Raw genomic sequence first — 17,496 nt, 5'->3', positions numbered from 1 at the left:
TGCAAATTGTTAATGATCCCTTTAAATAGTACTGATGCATGTTCCTTCCCGCTGCTGAATGCATGTTCAGCTGTGCAAGGTTAAGAGTGGGTGTTGGCCAGAGCATTGAGTTCTAAAATGGCAATTCACTCTGAGTGAAGTCATGACCTGCCTGCTCTGCACAATTCCAGCACATTAACACCTGCACAAGTATAGTGTCTGGCCGAATGTGTCTCCACAAACATGCAAGTGCACTATGAACAGCAATTTGAAGATTCAAGGGCATTTGCCACCCCCAAAAAAGGTGTTAATGAGCCCAGTTTCTCACCCTTAGGGTTTAATTTCTAAGGCTGCCCAATTAAATATTTGCTGGAATTGAAAGCAATTAAATATGTGCTGATATAATCATTAATAATATGGAGTGAAGGTCTTGCTGGCTCAGTGGGTATGTCTCTGACCCAGAAGATTCTGGTTCAAGTCCTACTCCAGGACTTGCCGTTCAAGCAGATTAATAATCAATCTGCTAATCCTGGCTATATGCCTGTGGGGCAGGTGGTAAGTGGAGGAGAGAGTCCTGGTCAGCGGTTACTGACAACACGTGTTAGTATAGGGCAGAAATCCCCCAAGGCACGAGGAAAGCTGTATCCTGCTCTGGATGAACATAGCTGAAGAAATGTAGAAATATTCCTATATATATAGGAATGAGTAGGTAAATTAATAACTTTATCAGTCAAACCTTCATTTTTAAAAAATGAGTTAAGTGCAATCTAATTTTAGAATAATGTACACTGTAACAAATATTTTTGTTCTGTGTTTAATTCTGTCCTAAAAACTATACATGTAACATATTGCAGCACTGGAGCAGGTAAGTAGTGTGTATGACAATCTAACTGAGGCAGAAGCATGTAGTGGTAACCATTTTAATGTTATCAGAAATGATTTGACACATAAGAATGTGAAGAATAAATGTACATAAACTTTAATTGGGATTTCAATACTAAAGCATTGTCAGACATTTCAACTCCCCTTCTACTGAACAAGTCTACCTTGTTGCAAATTGCTATACAGTACATGTATGTAGCAGTATCTGAAGATTATCATGCTAAAGAATAATGACCTTTTTGTTCTTCAGAGACAAATTATCAATGAAGAGTTGAGAACTGCTACTTAAAATAAACAAAGGGAAGATAATATGAAGGAAAATCAGAAATGATGGAAATGCTCAGCAGGTCCGACAGCATCTGTGGACAGTGAAACAGAGTTAATGTCACAGATTGATGACCTTTCATCAGAACCCATAAGAAAGATAATGTTATCCTTTTGATCTATCTTTTATCCATCTTATCTTTAAGGAGGTAACAAAGAGAGCCGATGAGAGCAGTTCATTTGATGTGATCCACATGGAGTTTTGCAAGGTTTTTTACAAGATCCTACATTACAGACTGGTCAGCAAAGTAAGAGCCCATGGGATCAAGGGCAAAATTGGTTCACTGGCAGAAAGCAAAACGTTGGTTGGTATTTTTGTGACTGGAAAGTTGTTTCCAATGAGGTTACAGAAGGGCTCAGTATAAGGTCCTTGCTTTTCATGGTCTGTATCAATGATTTAGACTTAAATGTAAGGGGCATGATTAAGAAGTTTTCAGGTGAAACAAAAATTGGTTGTGTGGTTGACAGTGAGGAAGAAAACTACAGACTGCAGGAAGATATCAATGGACTGGTCAAGTGGACAGAAAAATGGCAAATGGAATTCCATCCGATGAAATGGGAGGTAATGCATTTGGGAAGGGCAGGCAATGCATGGTAGGATACTGAGAAGTGTAGAAGAACAGTGGCGCCTTGGACATCTGATCCCTGAAGGCAGCAGGACAGGTAGATAAGGTGGCTGAAACATATGGGATACTTCCCTTTATTAGCCATGGCATTGAATATAAGAGCAGGAAGGTTATGCTAGAGCCGTACAAAACACTAGTTAGGCCAAAGCTAAAATATTGTGTGCAGCTCTGGTCACTGCATTACAAGATGTGTTCACACTTGGGAGAATACAGAGGAGATTTACAAGGATGTTGCCAAGAATTGAGAATCTTAGGTGTGAGGAAAGGTTGGATTAGTCTAGAGTTGTTTCCTTTTGAACAAAGGAGGTTGGGGAGAAACTTAATTGAGGTGTATAAAATTATGAGGAGCGTGGAATGGATAGGAAGGACTTTTTACCCTTAGCAGAGAGGTCAATAACCAGGGGAAATAGATTGTAAATAATTGACAGAATTAGAGGGGAGTTTTTTTACACGTAGAGTGGTGCGGGTTCTGGAACTCACTGGCAAAAGGATGATAGATACAGAAAACCTCATTGCATTTTTAAAATATTTGGATATCCACTTGGAGTGCTCCAACCTGTAGGGTTTGACACCTGAAAAATGGATTAGGTTAGATAACTGTTTTTTGGCCAGCAGCCTTGATGGGTTGAATGGTCTCCTTCAGTCCCATATATCTTCTATGTTTATAATGGTGGGAATACTTACCAATATTTCCTCTGTGTAAATAAACTGATTCTATGCAGTAAGAACCACAGTTAGTTTTAGCATATGTTCACATTAAAACTCTTTTATTAAGTGCTCCTTCTCTTTTCAAACCATCTGATGCACTGCATAAATTAGCCTTTTGGCGTGGCTTCATCTTTGTAAAGTGCATGCATTTGATTTTTATGTGAATTACCTTCTAATGATTGTTGAACAGTCTCCAGTAAAAATGGTTCCCTGGGCTCCACTACAAATTCAATCAAAAGATTATCTTGTTCAGGCATAAGATCTTAGGGAATAATTATGGGGCACTATTCTTGATAGTCCTACACCTATGCCATGGAAACAAAAATTGGGAGAACTGTAAAACATGAAAATCTGGTTACTTCTTTTGGACTCCTGCATAGGTTTTGGCCTTGGATCTCCTTTCATTGTAGTTGACCTAGAGTGTCACCTAGTTGATAATAGCCATAGCAGCAGAAGCAAAGTTTTCCTTTTGGTCATTTTGAGAACACATCACTGATCCCTCATGGGCATAATCAATTTCAAGATCGTGAAAGATGAGAAATATGAAATACCATCAAGTGGTTTACTTTGGGGTTTCATACTACATATTTCTTAAAAACTGCTTCGTACAAATACGTTTGTAATTTTTCACCTTCTTGCAACTCAAGCACAAAATCATTCAAAAATGCTTCTAGTGAAAAGGCTATAGTCTGACACTCAGTACTTGACTGGTCAAACATTCACCATTTTGAACCAGGAAACAGGCATAGCAAAAAAGATTTAAAGCTCAAGCTTTAATCCTTTACTCTTCATGCAGCTACTGACATGATGAAAAGCAATATTTATTCAAATGGAAAATGGTGTTGTGAAACAGTGATAACTCATAAAATTCAAGCAAAATGCTGAAATCTGAAATAAAAACAGAAAATGCTGGAAATACTCAGTGGGTCAGGCAGCATCTGTGGAGAGAGGTCTGTGACTTTTCATCAGAAAAGTTAGAAACGTGATAAGTTTTGAGCAAGTGAAATGGGGAAGATTGGGAAGAACAACAAAAGGAAAAGCCCGTAATAGGGTGGAGGACAGAGAGATTAAATGACCAAAGGTTAAGGTGCAAGGCTAAAGGAAAAGGTAAAGGGACAAGCAAAGAAACAAAAGATGTGTCTGACATATGAATGGCAGGGTCCGGAATAGCTGTCACCCGAAAGCAAAACATAGGAAATAAGACAGAAACAAGAGAAGAAACCAAACCAGCAAAAATGATACAAAATGGGAGTCACAATTTAAAATTGTTGAACTCAATATTAACTCCAGAAGGCTACAAAGTTCCCAATTAAAGGATGAGATGCTCTTCCTCATTGAGCTCAATTTGAACACCGAAGTAGGCTAAAGGGAGAAAGGTCAGAGTGAAACCAAAGTGGAGGATTAAAATGACAGGCAATTGGAAGCTTGGGGGGAGACATGCTTGTGGACTGAAAGAACGTGCGTTTGGTCTTCTCCAGTTATAAGGAAACCACAGTGTCAGGAGCAAATGCAGTAAACTGAAACAAGTACAAATAAATTGCTGTTTCACACGAAAAAGTGAGACCTTGTACAGTAAGAAGGGAGAAGGAAAAAGGGCAGGTGGTGCATCTCCTGCACTTGCATGGGAAGGTGCTGTAGGAAATGGAGGAGTGTTGGGCAGACAGAGTAGGGGGCCTGGGTTTCACAGAGGGAACAATCTCTTTGGACTGCTGGAAGCAGAGGGGAAGATGTGTTCGGTGGTGACATCATTCTGGAGGTGGTGGAAATGGTGCACAATCATTATATACAGAGGCTAGTGGGGACAAAGGGAACCCTATCATCGTTCTGGAATGAATGGAGAAAGAGTGAGAGCAGAAGTAAGTGAAAAATAAAAACTTGGTCAAACATGGTCAACCAATGAGGGGTGGGGGGTGGGTGGGGGGGGGAGGAGTGCTGGTGGGATCATTGGTTGCGGAAAAAAGACATATCAAAAGATCATCAGAACAGATGCAAGGGAGAGAGAGAAACTGGGATAATGGAGTAGAGTCCTACAGGAAGCATGGTATGAAGAAGTGTAGTTAAGGTAGCTGTAAGAGTTTGTGGGCTTGTAGTGAACATTAATTAGTGCCTATCCCCAGAAATGGAGACTGAGAAGTCAAGCAAGGGGAACAAAGAGTTGAGATAGACCATGTGAAGGCAAAAAGATGGAAAGTGGGAGCAAATTTGGTTAAACTCTCCAGTTCAGTGCAAGAGCAGGAAATGGCACCAATACTGTTATCAGGATGAGTAGGACAGAAACAAAAAAATGTTCCACATATTCCACAAAAAGTCGGGCATAGTTAGGACCCATGCAGATAGCATGATAGCAACACACTTTTTATTTGGAGAAAATGAGTCAGGTTGAAGGAGAAGTTGTTCAATGTGAGAATGCATTCGGCCAGGTGCAGGAGGGTGGTGATGGATGGGGATTGGTTAGGCATCTGTTTAAGAAGCAGAGAGCTCTCAGATCATCCTGGTGGGGGGATGAAGGTGTAGGTGGAGGTGTAGAGGTATTAAATATCCAAGAAGACAATCAGGATTAGGAAGCTGTTAAAGTGACAGAGGGCATCAGGAGAATCACAGTTCTAAGTAGGAAGAGACTGGATAAGGGGAGAAAAAATAGAGTCAAGATAGAAATAAATCAGTTCAGCAGGGCAAGAACAGGCTGAAACAATGTGGGTTAATATATAATATAATATTACCTGGGAACCCACATGAGCCCAACCTACCCTCGCCTAGCACTTACTGCCCTATGTGTCCTTAGGCCTCAATTCTTAGCCACCTATATGAACCAAATATTCATGGAGCTGGAATTCAGCGAAGGGGTTTTAAATGTTTCCAGAGTTTTAATACAAAGTCACAGTTAACAATCTCTACTCAAAAAAAGACACATGCTGCCTAAACTTTTCATCTTGTACTCATCAGGACAGATCACAAGATTTACAACGGTAAAGGGAAGAACAATTTATACTCTGAGAAGAAAGTGCGGATTAGTTCGTAAGTGGACTTTGATTGATAGAGGCGTTGCCATGAGGAATGCAGCAAGGAACAGTTAACTGCCACGCTTTTGTTCAAATTAATTATTTAACTGTTCCCCGCTGCATTCTCCATGGCAATGTCTCTACCAATCAGAGTCCACTTGCCAACCAATCAGCACTCTCTTCTCATGCAGTATAAATTGTTGTTTCCTGTTCTGTTGGTAATCTTGTGATCTGTCCTGTTGAGTGCAAGATGAAAAGCTTAGGCAGCATGTCTCTTTTTTCAGCAATACTCAAGTTCTGTACTATCAAACAACCAATCTCGACTCACATCCTAGCAGATGAAAGATCTTCCAAAGATTCATAGCTAAATAAATCAGATTCAGAATGTGTAAGACAATCAGAATATCACATTTCAGTAATTAGAGCAGGGTGAGAGGGTAGTAAATGTATAGCATATCATGCCTGAATTTCAAATTAAATGAACCAAATGTTATCAAAATAAGAATTTATATTAAAATTATGCACGTGTCAAACATACACTTTGGCTGTATTTCCCCAGTGCACTGCTTTACGAGTGCAGGCGCAAAACCAATGCAATATATTACACTGAGGGGAAAGGCACACTTCTCTTAAAGGTTTATTAAGATTTATTTTAGAGCTATCGACACTGTGTCAATTAAGTTTGAAAGACATAATGTTCCTTTCCAATAGTCCACTAAATCACAGTCAACTGCAAGCTAATTGTTTTATGATTTGCCTGTTAGTTGATGTTAGGAGGGAAATCTGAGGAATCAGATAGATCTGTTACCTTTGTCTAGTCATTTTCAGCATCTTAGAAATGCACGTTCCACCATAATTTGAGAAGTCATTATATTGTCACTAAATGTCTTTAATAATTGTTGATTTCTACAACACTGCTGTCCCTCACCACTGCAAAAATACCATCTCACTTTTTAAAAAAATTCAGAACGCCTATTGTGTGATCAAAATTTGTTTCTTTTTGCAACACAAGCTCCCGATGAATTTAAGCTAATTTGAAAATTAAAAAAAATACCCACCCTCCAAGGATTACTTGGCCGTGTGATTTGCAAGGCATCTAATGGAAATGGGCTTATTACACCTTAGGTTACCATAACCTGGAAAAATAGGGGGGAGGAGGGGTGGGGGGGGAGAGATGGTTATTTCCTCAACACGCTTTAGCTCATATTCCCTTGGAAAAATAGTTGAAACATAATCTAAGCCAATCGTGTTTACACCTAAACATGTTCCTTGGATCTAGATTTAAACAACGCATAGTTGGTTCCATGTAAACGGTTGAGATATTTGAATTCGCCACAATTCCCCATGGTTAAAATAAGATATTGTCTAACTTCCTGTTTCCTTTTCAAGTTTTGTTTTTGGTCAACAGATATGGGGGCGGGCGGGGGGCGTTGGTGGCATTGTGACCTACACGAGGAAGAGATCATCCTTTAAGGTCTCTGTACTTTGTGTGTGTGTGTTTTCTACTCTTAAGATAAATATTTACACACCAGAGAAAGTTCCACTGCCATTGAATACAGTATCACAGGAAACAGCAGTCCGGAAAACATACACTGGACCATTTTCAATGGCATAAGCGCGAAGTTTTTTGTACGAAGATAATCATATACTAAGAGAACCAAACCAAATTTAGTGATTTAAGTAGGATTTCTTGGAGAGACGCGTATTAGAGGTGACAATTGATCCTCAGAAGTCAGGCAAACAAATAATTCATTTTAAAGATTTATTCATAAGTGAAAATATGTATTCATATGTGACTTTCAGACAGTTCACCATTATCTGTCTAAAAAAAAAATCGACAACGGAAACTTACAACGTTGCTTTGGAGTATGTTACAACTCCAGCTTCTGTTTTAGAAAGACTTTAACTTTCGAAGCATTTTACACTACTGAGTCTTGGCTCGAGACTTTTTTGACATAGAGTTCAAATAAGTTTGTTTCTATTGATTTTTTAAAAAAAAAATACATGTTGGCCCCCTTCAATTAAGGTACCAAAATATACAAGTGTATCGAAAAGTGGAACACGCCACTCTAAATTTTAATATACAATGTATAAAACTGTCCTTTTGCATTATAGACAAGATCATTAACAAAGATGTCCTTACGTCCAATTCTTCCTAACACAATATTTTGGTCTTTTGAGGCCATAAAACCATCAATTCCGTTGTGATCGTAATAATACCACCACATAAATCATTGAATTAACACCTCAACTAATAATGCTAACACAAGATTGTCATATATTTTCGTATTCCAAATCATAGATATTCACCTATTTGATCTCAGATTTTTTTTAAAAGATGGCATTTAATTTAAGTCACGCTCATACGTCTCTTGGGGATCTAAATTACAAAATTGCGTATTGCTTTACAATCTCCCCGAACTGCAGACGTTACTTGCTCCCTCCCATGTTGTGCACATGAACTATCAGATTACACCAGAACCAACTTGAAATGAAGCCCGCATTCCAGCATCATCGAATAAAATCCAGGATTCGGACGCTCGCAAAGGTTAAGATTCTTGCATTTAAAAAGAAAAGAGAGAGAGAGGCGCTGGGTTGGGCACAACCTTTGCAGTTCGTTGTATTAAAAACACACACACACACACAAATTGGAAGGAAACAGACGCTCTTGGGATTTAAGCTAAAGATCCTGGCGCAGTTCCGTGACACACACACACACAGCTCCCATTGTATTAGCTGCTGCTTTGCACATCTCCTAATTTGGATTTACCGGGAAACTCATTTCCTGAGGGCTGGAGAGGGAGCGCGAGGCTGGAGAGTCGGCAGGGACCGACCGGCACAGACACAGACAAGGAGCAGGGAGACAGACAGAGACCGCCCGGCGGCCACTCCATATGGCGACGGGCCGGCGCTGAGGACGATGCCGGGGGCTGGGAAAGAGCAGCGAGGGCGGCCTCCACCCCACCAGCAGCAGCAGCAGCCGGCGCCACCACCACCACCGCCGCCTCAGCACCGGGACATGCTGAAGTGTGTGGTGGTCGGTGACGGGGCGGTGGGGAAGACCTGTCTGCTCATGAGTTACGCCAACGACGCCTTCCCCGAAGAGTATGTGCCGACCGTCTTCGACCACTACGCAGGTGAGAGGGAGGGAGAGACCCCGGTTGCAGGTTGACCCCTCAGGCCTCGGGCTGCAGGCTGACCTCCAGGCGGGTTCACTTCCCCGCCCCCCCTCAGCTTGATGCCGCTTGGTGTCTGTGTTACCTGTTTAGGCCGAGATAGTTTTCCTGCCCCCCCCACCCCCGGGATAAATCCCGGCTGCAGGAGGGAGGGGTTGGGATTTGTGGGGAAAGACTTGCTGACGAGTGAAAGCTGTGCTGCGAATGATGGCTGCACAGTGGATCAGCCAAGCTTTTCACTCGGGTTCACGGGCAGTGTTAGACTTTCCATGTAATGGGTGGCAGCTTTTCCTGTAAATAAAGTGAGCTCAGACTGAAAGAATCCGAGATGCAATAAAGCGAAGCTGCAGTTTCCACAGCGAGAGAGATAAAAAAGGTCCTGAAACTTGCTCATGTGGCTCAATTAGTTGCGTAAGTACATTCAGTGCATCGAATTGTGCACTCTCACCACCCACCCCCCCGCCCTACTTTCAACCCGGGAACTTGGACCTAGTTAAGTTATCACACTGTAGGCAGGCGGTGTCCGAATGCACTTTAACAAGTTGAACAGTATGGGATCCTTCCCTTTATGTTTATTTGTGATCGTATGGCATTGCTGATGTAAATAAACTTCAGCTTCTGAAGCTGGGGGGTTAATTTAAACGACGTGCCTGCCATTAGGATTTCAAACAGTATCAATTGATTCTGAACCAATATTTTATTTGCATTAATCCACTCTTATGTCTTTCTGCTGCATGTTTAGAATGATCTTTTATAGAATATTCTCTTAATCCAACATAACTGATAAACATTTTTGGTGCAAAATTGTTCATTTTCTATGTCATGTCGCTTAATTTGAAGCACTGGATAATTCAAATTTGTTTAGTGTAAAGAAACTTCAAATTATTCAGAGTGGACTAATATCTAACATTGTTTTAAGAACTGGAAAATCAAACACTCTCTGCTTTTAGACCCCTTAACTTCTTAGTGATAAAGTAATCACGAGAATACATGGTCCATCCTCCATATTTGCTTTGTTCACTTGTTTCCCAGTTTCCAGTTCTGATCAAAGATCATATTCAAAATGTTAACCCATCTTCACATTGCACATGCTGACAGACCTACTGGACAGTTCTAGCATTCCGTTTTAAATTATATTTTTTACTCTTTGAGCGTATGAGAGAACACTAACCAGAAAAATGATTTATAGAAGTTAATGGAACTAGCATAATTTCTCAGTGATATTTTCCCCTAGAATATTTTTACTCCGTAATGTCAATGGTAATAAATAATAATTATGAAGTTCAGCATCTGCCATAAATAATAGGTAAGTCCTAATGAGGTTGGTACTTGGACAATAACCTTAGCTCAATAGTAACGTTCTCACCTCTGAGTCAGAGGTCATGGGTTTAAGTGCCATTGCAGAGATTTAAGCACATGATCCAGACTGACACTTCAGCCCAGGAATGAGGGAGTATTGTGCTGTCAGTGGTGTCAGCATTCAAACGAGAAATTAAACCAAATGTGGTTTGCTTATTAAATGAGCATAAAAGATCCCATGGTGTTATTTGAAGAACAGGGAGTTTTCCTAATGCCCCAGCTGATATTTATCTGTCAACCAAAATAACATAAAATTATCTGCTCACTATCTCATTGCTATTTAGGATCATAGAATGGTTAAAGCACAGAGGGAGCCGTTTGGCCAGTTGAGTCTGTGCTGGCTTTCTGCAGGGACAATCCAGCTAGTCCCACTTCCCTGTCTATCTCTGGACCCCTGCAAGATTTTATTTTCAAGTACTTATCTAGTTTGAAAGTCATGATTGAATCTGCCTCCACCACCTTTCAGGCAGTGTATTTCAAATCATCACCACTTGCTGTGTAAAAATGTTTGTCCTCATGTCACCTTTGGTTCTTTTGCCTTAAATCTGTGTGCCCTGGACCCTTCCACCAATAGGAACACTTTCTCTTTATCTGCTCTGTCCAGACACCCCACACCTCATGATTTTTGAACACCTCTGTCAAATCTCCTCTCAACCTTCTCTGCTTTAAGGGGAACAATCCCAGTGGGACACTTTCTGTCCACGAATTGGCTTATCGTGTTTCTCTACATTTCAAAAGTGCTTCATTGGCTATGCAGTGATTTGGGACATCCTGAGGCCATGAAGTGCACAAGTTCCTGCTTTGTTTCTGACTGGGCAAACATTGCTGGACTAATTCTGGTGTCCCTACCTGGCAGATTTCAAGGGGAGGAAAAAGGCACCATTGCCTCAGCAAATAATTCTTAAACAATCAGTTTATAATAATAAGACTATATTCATCAAGATCCACCTATAGTGGCTTGAAGACTTTAAGCCTAGGGATGCTAAATTTACAAAGCTCTCTCCAAACTATTGCCTTGCTGACAGATGTGAAAGATGGGCTTAGGACCCAAACTCATGGCTAAATGGCTGTGAAGCTGGCAACCGTGTGAGCTTTTTTAAAACATAAAAGTGGAAATCAAAGTTTAGTTTAACCTTGTCCCTGCGTATGCATCTAATTTGAGGAAAAAAAACAAAAGATACAGGATATGCTGATCAAGGGTTGGGTTTGGTGCAAAATACAATAAGCTTTTGTTCTTGAAATGACATGAGATTTTATTGGGTGGGGCAACATTTGTTGTTGCCATTTCTGATTTGACCTTGTATTAACATCTAGTTTTATTTTTAACTGGTGCCTGTAAAAATTAACTGTAGATCTTTAATTGGGGAAAAAAAAAGCTGGGCTTTTTTTTTATTTGGAGATCTAGGTGGACACGGCTATTACTGTCTTAAGGTGGACCATATATGATGGATAGTGCACAGTTTGCTAGGATAGCACACAACACACCAATAATGCATGAAGCATGTTATCATTGTTTTATTAATCCTGCAATGTGTTACTGCTTGGAACACACCACCGAATATATTGTTCTCTTATGGAAATATTTTCTGTTACTTTGCACTGGTAGAAGTGTTATAGGAGTTACCATATGGCAAGTTCCACTTGTGTGCTATGTGATTTGAATGGAATTGATCTGTGATTTATTTAACTGACTAGTTCCATGTGTTAAAGTCCTCTGTCTGTTAATGCAATGCTGTAAGGCTACTGACCTTTGGATTCTGGGTTTTCCTGTTGCATTTTAGGTTATATATGTTCCATACTAATGCAACTATGAAGCGCTCCAATTTCAATATGCTCCTGTAGACTGTTGTAATAAATATAGTGCGTAAATGGAAGGGTATCCAGCTTTGGATGCAGTATAAATTTCATATTCTACAGATGTTGCATGTAAAATTTGTCAAGAATAGCTGGTTTCTTATTTTAATTCCCCTTGGAGTGTAAACATTAGATTTGCATTCCATTACAGTGAAGCATGCTGTTTATAGTATAATCTCAATTGGTTAAAATCCAACGCCTATAATAAATCACTGTTTCAGTGAAAATGGAACATTTAATTTACACAACCAACATACTATATATTCTTTTAGAAACTACTGTTTAAATGGTATGGTAACACAGTAGTATTTTGACCTATTTTACAGTAACTCACTGTACAGCTATTATGAAAGTAGTATTGTTAAATGGCTAAGTCATTTTTGAAGGCAATCAATTACCCATTCTTCTACTTCTGGAAGTCAAAGTAATAATACCAGGACAAAGTAGCAGTTCAGACTCTACTGTTGATATGCTACAGCTAGTTTCTCACTACTGTACAAATACACTAACTCTATTGTGGAGCTTCTCAAAACTGAGAGCAAAATCCCAAAACACTACTTCTGCAGACAGCATCATAGTACTGTTCTACTCAGGCTCAGCAATTTCACTCATTGAGTAGCTGAACAATGCAGACCAGGATAGTCCAATGTTCAATCTATAGTGAGTGCAGATTTTGCTAATCTCAGCCAAGGCATTAGTACATTACCATAATTGGCATCATTGTCCTAGAGTTAGGGAAGGGGGAAAAAAACACAGGTAGGATTCCTCTTCCTGGGATTGAATGTTTGAAAGTTGAGCAAGAATACAATCAACCTTGGCGGAGATGATGCCTAGTGTCAAATAACCTTATGACATTCGCAGCACAGAAGTGGAGAAAAGGGCTTCAGAGGGTGATTATCATCCACTGAACTGTTCACCAGGAAGTTGTCACTGGCCTTAGGAGAGGAAAGAGTGGGAGAAAACTGTTGTTAAAAGAGGATAAAAAAGATATACTGCAATATGAGCAGTGTGTATGTCATGATACTTCCCTTGACTGGACTAATTTGTGTGGTATAGCTGGAAGTTGAGTACAAGACAAGGCAACAAAGTTACTAATTCATGTTGCGATATTTAATATTGTTTCCTTAATTTAAACGCTGACTTGACAAAATAGGACCATGGACCAGATTCTATTTCACAAGATGTTCTTTGCATGTGCTATTGTGATATTTTGCTGAATGTGTTTCCTTTTACTGGCATTCTATTGGGGACCTTATTAGCATATATAGAAGAAAATTCTGGATTACTTCAAATCAACATCAAAAACATTTGGCACTTCAACAAAAAAGTTTGCAAATTAAATATGTGAGCTAAGATGTGGGAATCCTTCAGCCCCCTCAAAACGAAAGTGAAATCATTTTGATCAAGACTTATTACATATGTTTTATATAAATAGCTCAGCACATTCAGTCTTAATTTCAGTTGGCCAGCAATCAATAATGTTGAGTTTGCTGAATATGAAAAGAAGTGATGGAATCATGGGATAAGTTGCTGTAACTTGACATATGGCATTAGGATAGAATTTAATTGGTCCCTAGCTAATTCACAATGACCATGATGTATAATTACTGTATGTGATAAATCACACAACCAGAGAGAGCTGGAAAGTACCGCAATTGCACGTGCACAGATGTGCTACTCATCTCAGAATGCCTACTGTAGATAAAACCAAATAATTTTTGTGACTGCATCCAATTTCCTTTTTGGTCTTTCATTATTTAACTTAGCTAATATGGTTCTTGGGATAAATCTGATGCATTTTGTTGCTGGAATACAAATCTATTTTCAAAAGTATTATTCTGAGGGCGATGATTTGGAAACAGTTGTATCTCACAAAACTTGTAAGATGCTGAAAATGCATCTAGAATACTTTAGAAAGTGTCTGTTGTACCTTCTGAAGGATATTAGTTGGAAGCATTATGGCCACCGTAGAAAATTATGAGATTTGTTATTTTCAGAAATTCATTATCCACTAGTAATGTATTGCATTTTATTTAGCTGACACAAGACAATTTGGGCAGTAACATTATCCATTTTTATGGTGTGGTTTATTTTTGTTTTCAAAGAAATGTTCAACTTGATCTTAAATAAATGACCAAATTCCACTAGTGCGTAAATTCAAATTAACTTATTTGAGCCAACTCGGTCTTTCGTGTGCTTTATAACATTCCATTGAATTTAGAATGCAGGCATCAGCACATTTGTTAAATATTTAATGATATGGAATCTAATTTACCCGGACCCATGAGACAAACCATTTTCAAAATTATGAATATTTTGTGCCTGAGTTCAACTTTTGTTCACAGTAAATATTTCAAATTAACACAAAATCAAAACGGTGAATGGAAGAATAATTGATGTTTAGTGACTATTCAAGTGTCACTAGTCTGATAATAAAGGCTGTAGTGCATTTGTTTTATTAAATGCACAAACGGATGAATGTTTTCCAATGCTAGTTCATAGATAAACATTTTGAGAGCCCAACCGCGTATTATTTGCATTGAACTTATCTCATATCCTTAGTTTTGTTACAAATGTGAGGTTTTGCAGGATGGTTATGTTTTAACTGTCTCTTTTGTTGAAGATAAAATGAAGTTATGAAGAGAGTCATGTGATCTGCCATGTGTTCTGCAGATGACAGGCCTGTGTGGCCTAGTTGCCATGGAGACTGAGGGCCCAGGTCATGTGCTATTGAAACGCGTGTGCCAGGTTTAACACCTGAAGACAAAGGCAAAAGCAGATGTTCTTGATTTTGTAGCCCTTCTGCCTCAGAGACTTTGAACAGGAACAGAGAGAGGGAGAGAATCTGGTGGAGAAAGAGACAAGGAACAGCAGTGGCTGTGGGCTGCAGAGGGAAAAGGCTGTTTTCTCTGTTAGCTACCAAGCCGAATGCTGGAGAAAGCTTGTCCACTGTTCGAAGAGAATGAATGCACAGCAATTTAGAGACACTGGAAGAATCACCCTGGTGAGGCTGGAAGAAGGAATCACTGCTCAAAGTCAGTTCAGGTGTTCTCTGGAGATTGAGGGGAAGGACCTTTGACAGCCATGACTTGGCGAAATGGGAAATGTACCTATTGGAAGCTGGGAGTGACTTTAAACTGTTTCCTAAAAAGACTGTGGCCTGGATTTTCACCACAATGGAGAGCCTTATTGCCATGGGGAAAAATAGCAGACAAGCCCAGAAATTTCAAATCCTGCCCCAAAATATGGCATTTACCATTTTTGCGGGGGTGGGAATGGGAGTGGTTTACATTTTATACATGCACATTTTGCGGAGGGAGTTGGCCATTTAAATCATCAGCTGCTTCCATTCAAGTCAGATTTTGGTAGCCCAGGAGTGTGAAACCTAAAGTGTGCAGAGCAGGCCTGAACCTTGTGCATTTCTTTGGGTACCTTTGAAGAGATCAGGTACCTCCTTGGATCAGATCCCGGGACACCATTGGCAGAGGTAAGGTGCCCTTTGGAATTGTTAAACGTAGGCATGAATGTGTGTAAAAAGTGCATGAATTCATTAACTGCCAAGCTCATTGGAACTGTCAACACACCTGTCAAAATTGTCAAGAGGAACTGTCAAACACCTGTCAAAGGGAGCTGTCAGGCTGTCAAACCATTTAAAAACCTGCCCTTTAAATCTTTGAAAAAATGCCTGGTGTTTTTTAAAAAAAACTCATTGCTTGCAATTTCACTCTGATGTAAGCCTGAGGTTTTTCATTGCCTTATTAGTGCTGCATGACTGATTACACAAAGGTATATTATCAGAATAGGATGCTTACCATTTCACAGTTTGATTGACAGCTACAAGTGGTTATAGACTATGACCTCTAGTGGGACAATGAATTCCAATGCTTGTCCTTATAAGGGATTGTGCACTTGAATGAAACGTTTGTTGTTGTAAGGCTTTATGCAATTGAAGGAATGCAAATATAGTAAGTCGGTTTTAGAGTTTATTTTAATATAGTAAAGTCTGCAATAGACACTTGAAATTTTATTTTATTTCATTTCTGCATGGGTCCTGAAGTCTGCCCACAGTGGATCTAGATGAGTTGGCATGTGTGAGATTTTGATAATACTACGAATCTTTGGGCTTCTATGTTGGTCTGAATTAACATTAATGGATTTTGTCTTATTTAAACAGTTCCATTTGAATTTCTGCGAGTGAGACAATTAATAGTTAAGGCAGGCTGGGAACAGGAAGGCAGTTACTTGTAATAAACTATTCTTGATGAATGTAAATTACCTTAAAGGTGCTTAAAAGTCAGGGTTCAATTGTTTTAATTACACAAAGTGCAATTCAAGGCCTCTTTGTCAGCCTTTAATAAATAGGCAAAAAGGTTTAGTTTAAACAGCCCTGATTTCTCACCATCCGTCCATAAACAGAAACGTGTTTTGATTTTCATTTACCCCTTTATAAGTGGTGACGTGTTTCTTCTTAGTTTTGGTGTGATCCAATTTCTATCAATAACCCCACAGCAAACCTGAGATAGGGTGGACTAAGAGTAAAAGGGTTTTATACCTCAAACCCCCAGAACATACACATAGTAGGTGTTAAGATGATGGGGGGCATGCGTTGACAGGAGTTCACATAGAGACTATAAAGGGCCATGGGGGTTGGGTACAGGGGCATAGGTTGGCATGGAGGATGTGAGGGATTATGGAGAGGTCGGTGTAGGGCATGGGTTGGCATGGATGGGGCACAGGTCGTTGGCTGGGAGGTGAAGTGTGAGGACTAGAGGAATGTTTTACGTTTTATTCTTCTTTAAAAATTCTTGGACAGAATGCCAGAGCCCTGAGGCAGGCTTTCCACATAACCCGCCTCTGCGCCCACCCCCAACTTCTGATCTATCCCACTCCCTGCCCCCAGCCCAAAAATCTGGTGTCCGGACAGCCATTTTCAAAAGTCATGTTCGCAGAGCCAGGAATTCTCCCAACTTTGCTCATCCAGCTTGCGGACAAAAATCTATGTCTGTAGTTCCGTGGAGAGCATGCTGTAAGGTATATATATGCAGCGTGGGGTTATCGATCAAATTAAGACATGAATAAGGGTTATCCTTTCTCTAGTTTAGAGTATTAGTTGCCGCTAAGTAATGTTTAGTCACTGTTGCTTTTAGTTTGTATGTTACAGTAAAAGCCTTAAAACTTGAAATCTTGGCGTGCAATTCCTTTAAGTTGGTCACTGGAATTCAAATTTCTTTTTAAAAGTTATTTATCTCAAAATGGATTGTAACAGGTTTTGTCAAGCGTTATGCATATTCTTGAATGTATAGTATATAACCAATGTTTTAAGAAAAGTTGTCATAAATTAGCACTTGCAACATCCTTGAAGAATTAGTCTCATCCGCACTTGCTGAAAGTGCGCTCTATTTTTAGAAACTGTACTTCTGAACTATTTTATAATCTTTCCTTACAATTGTGATGCCGTATCCTGTTTGTTCTGTAGTTGTGCTATTTCCAGTAAAATTTAGTTCACCCTATATTGGCACCTCACACCAGTATGCTGTTTTTCTCAGTGCTTAATGCTGACAAATCAAAGTTAATGAACTTGAGCTACAA

At 39.6% G+C, this 17,496-nt stretch overlaps 1 protein-coding gene across 2 annotated transcripts in view; it reads left to right on the top strand.

Annotated features, from left to right (window-relative positions):
* Window positions 1–7,280: 7,280 nt before the first annotated feature.
* The window catches only part of LOC144693002 (rho-related GTP-binding protein RhoJ-like), a 42,612-nt gene continuing 32,396 nt past the window's right edge, over window positions 7,281–17,496 (top strand). For both annotated transcript variants that reach the window (XM_078562241.1, XM_078562242.1), the window contains exon 1: window positions 7,281–8,655. In XM_078562241.1, coding sequence (XP_078418367.1) covers window positions 8,010–8,655 — 646 coding nt within the window. In that variant the 5' untranslated portion in view covers window positions 7,281–8,009. The remainder of the gene's footprint in view (window positions 8,656–17,496) is intronic.

This window comes from Cetorhinus maximus, chromosome 18 (genome assembly GCF_964194155.1).
Source record: "Cetorhinus maximus chromosome 18, sCetMax3.hap1.1, whole genome shotgun sequence".
In the NCBI taxonomy this organism is placed as follows: domain Eukaryota; kingdom Metazoa; phylum Chordata; class Chondrichthyes; order Lamniformes; family Cetorhinidae; genus Cetorhinus; species Cetorhinus maximus.
Note: the sequence above shows the minus strand (reverse complement) of the source record. Positions and strands in the feature narration are given on the sequence as shown.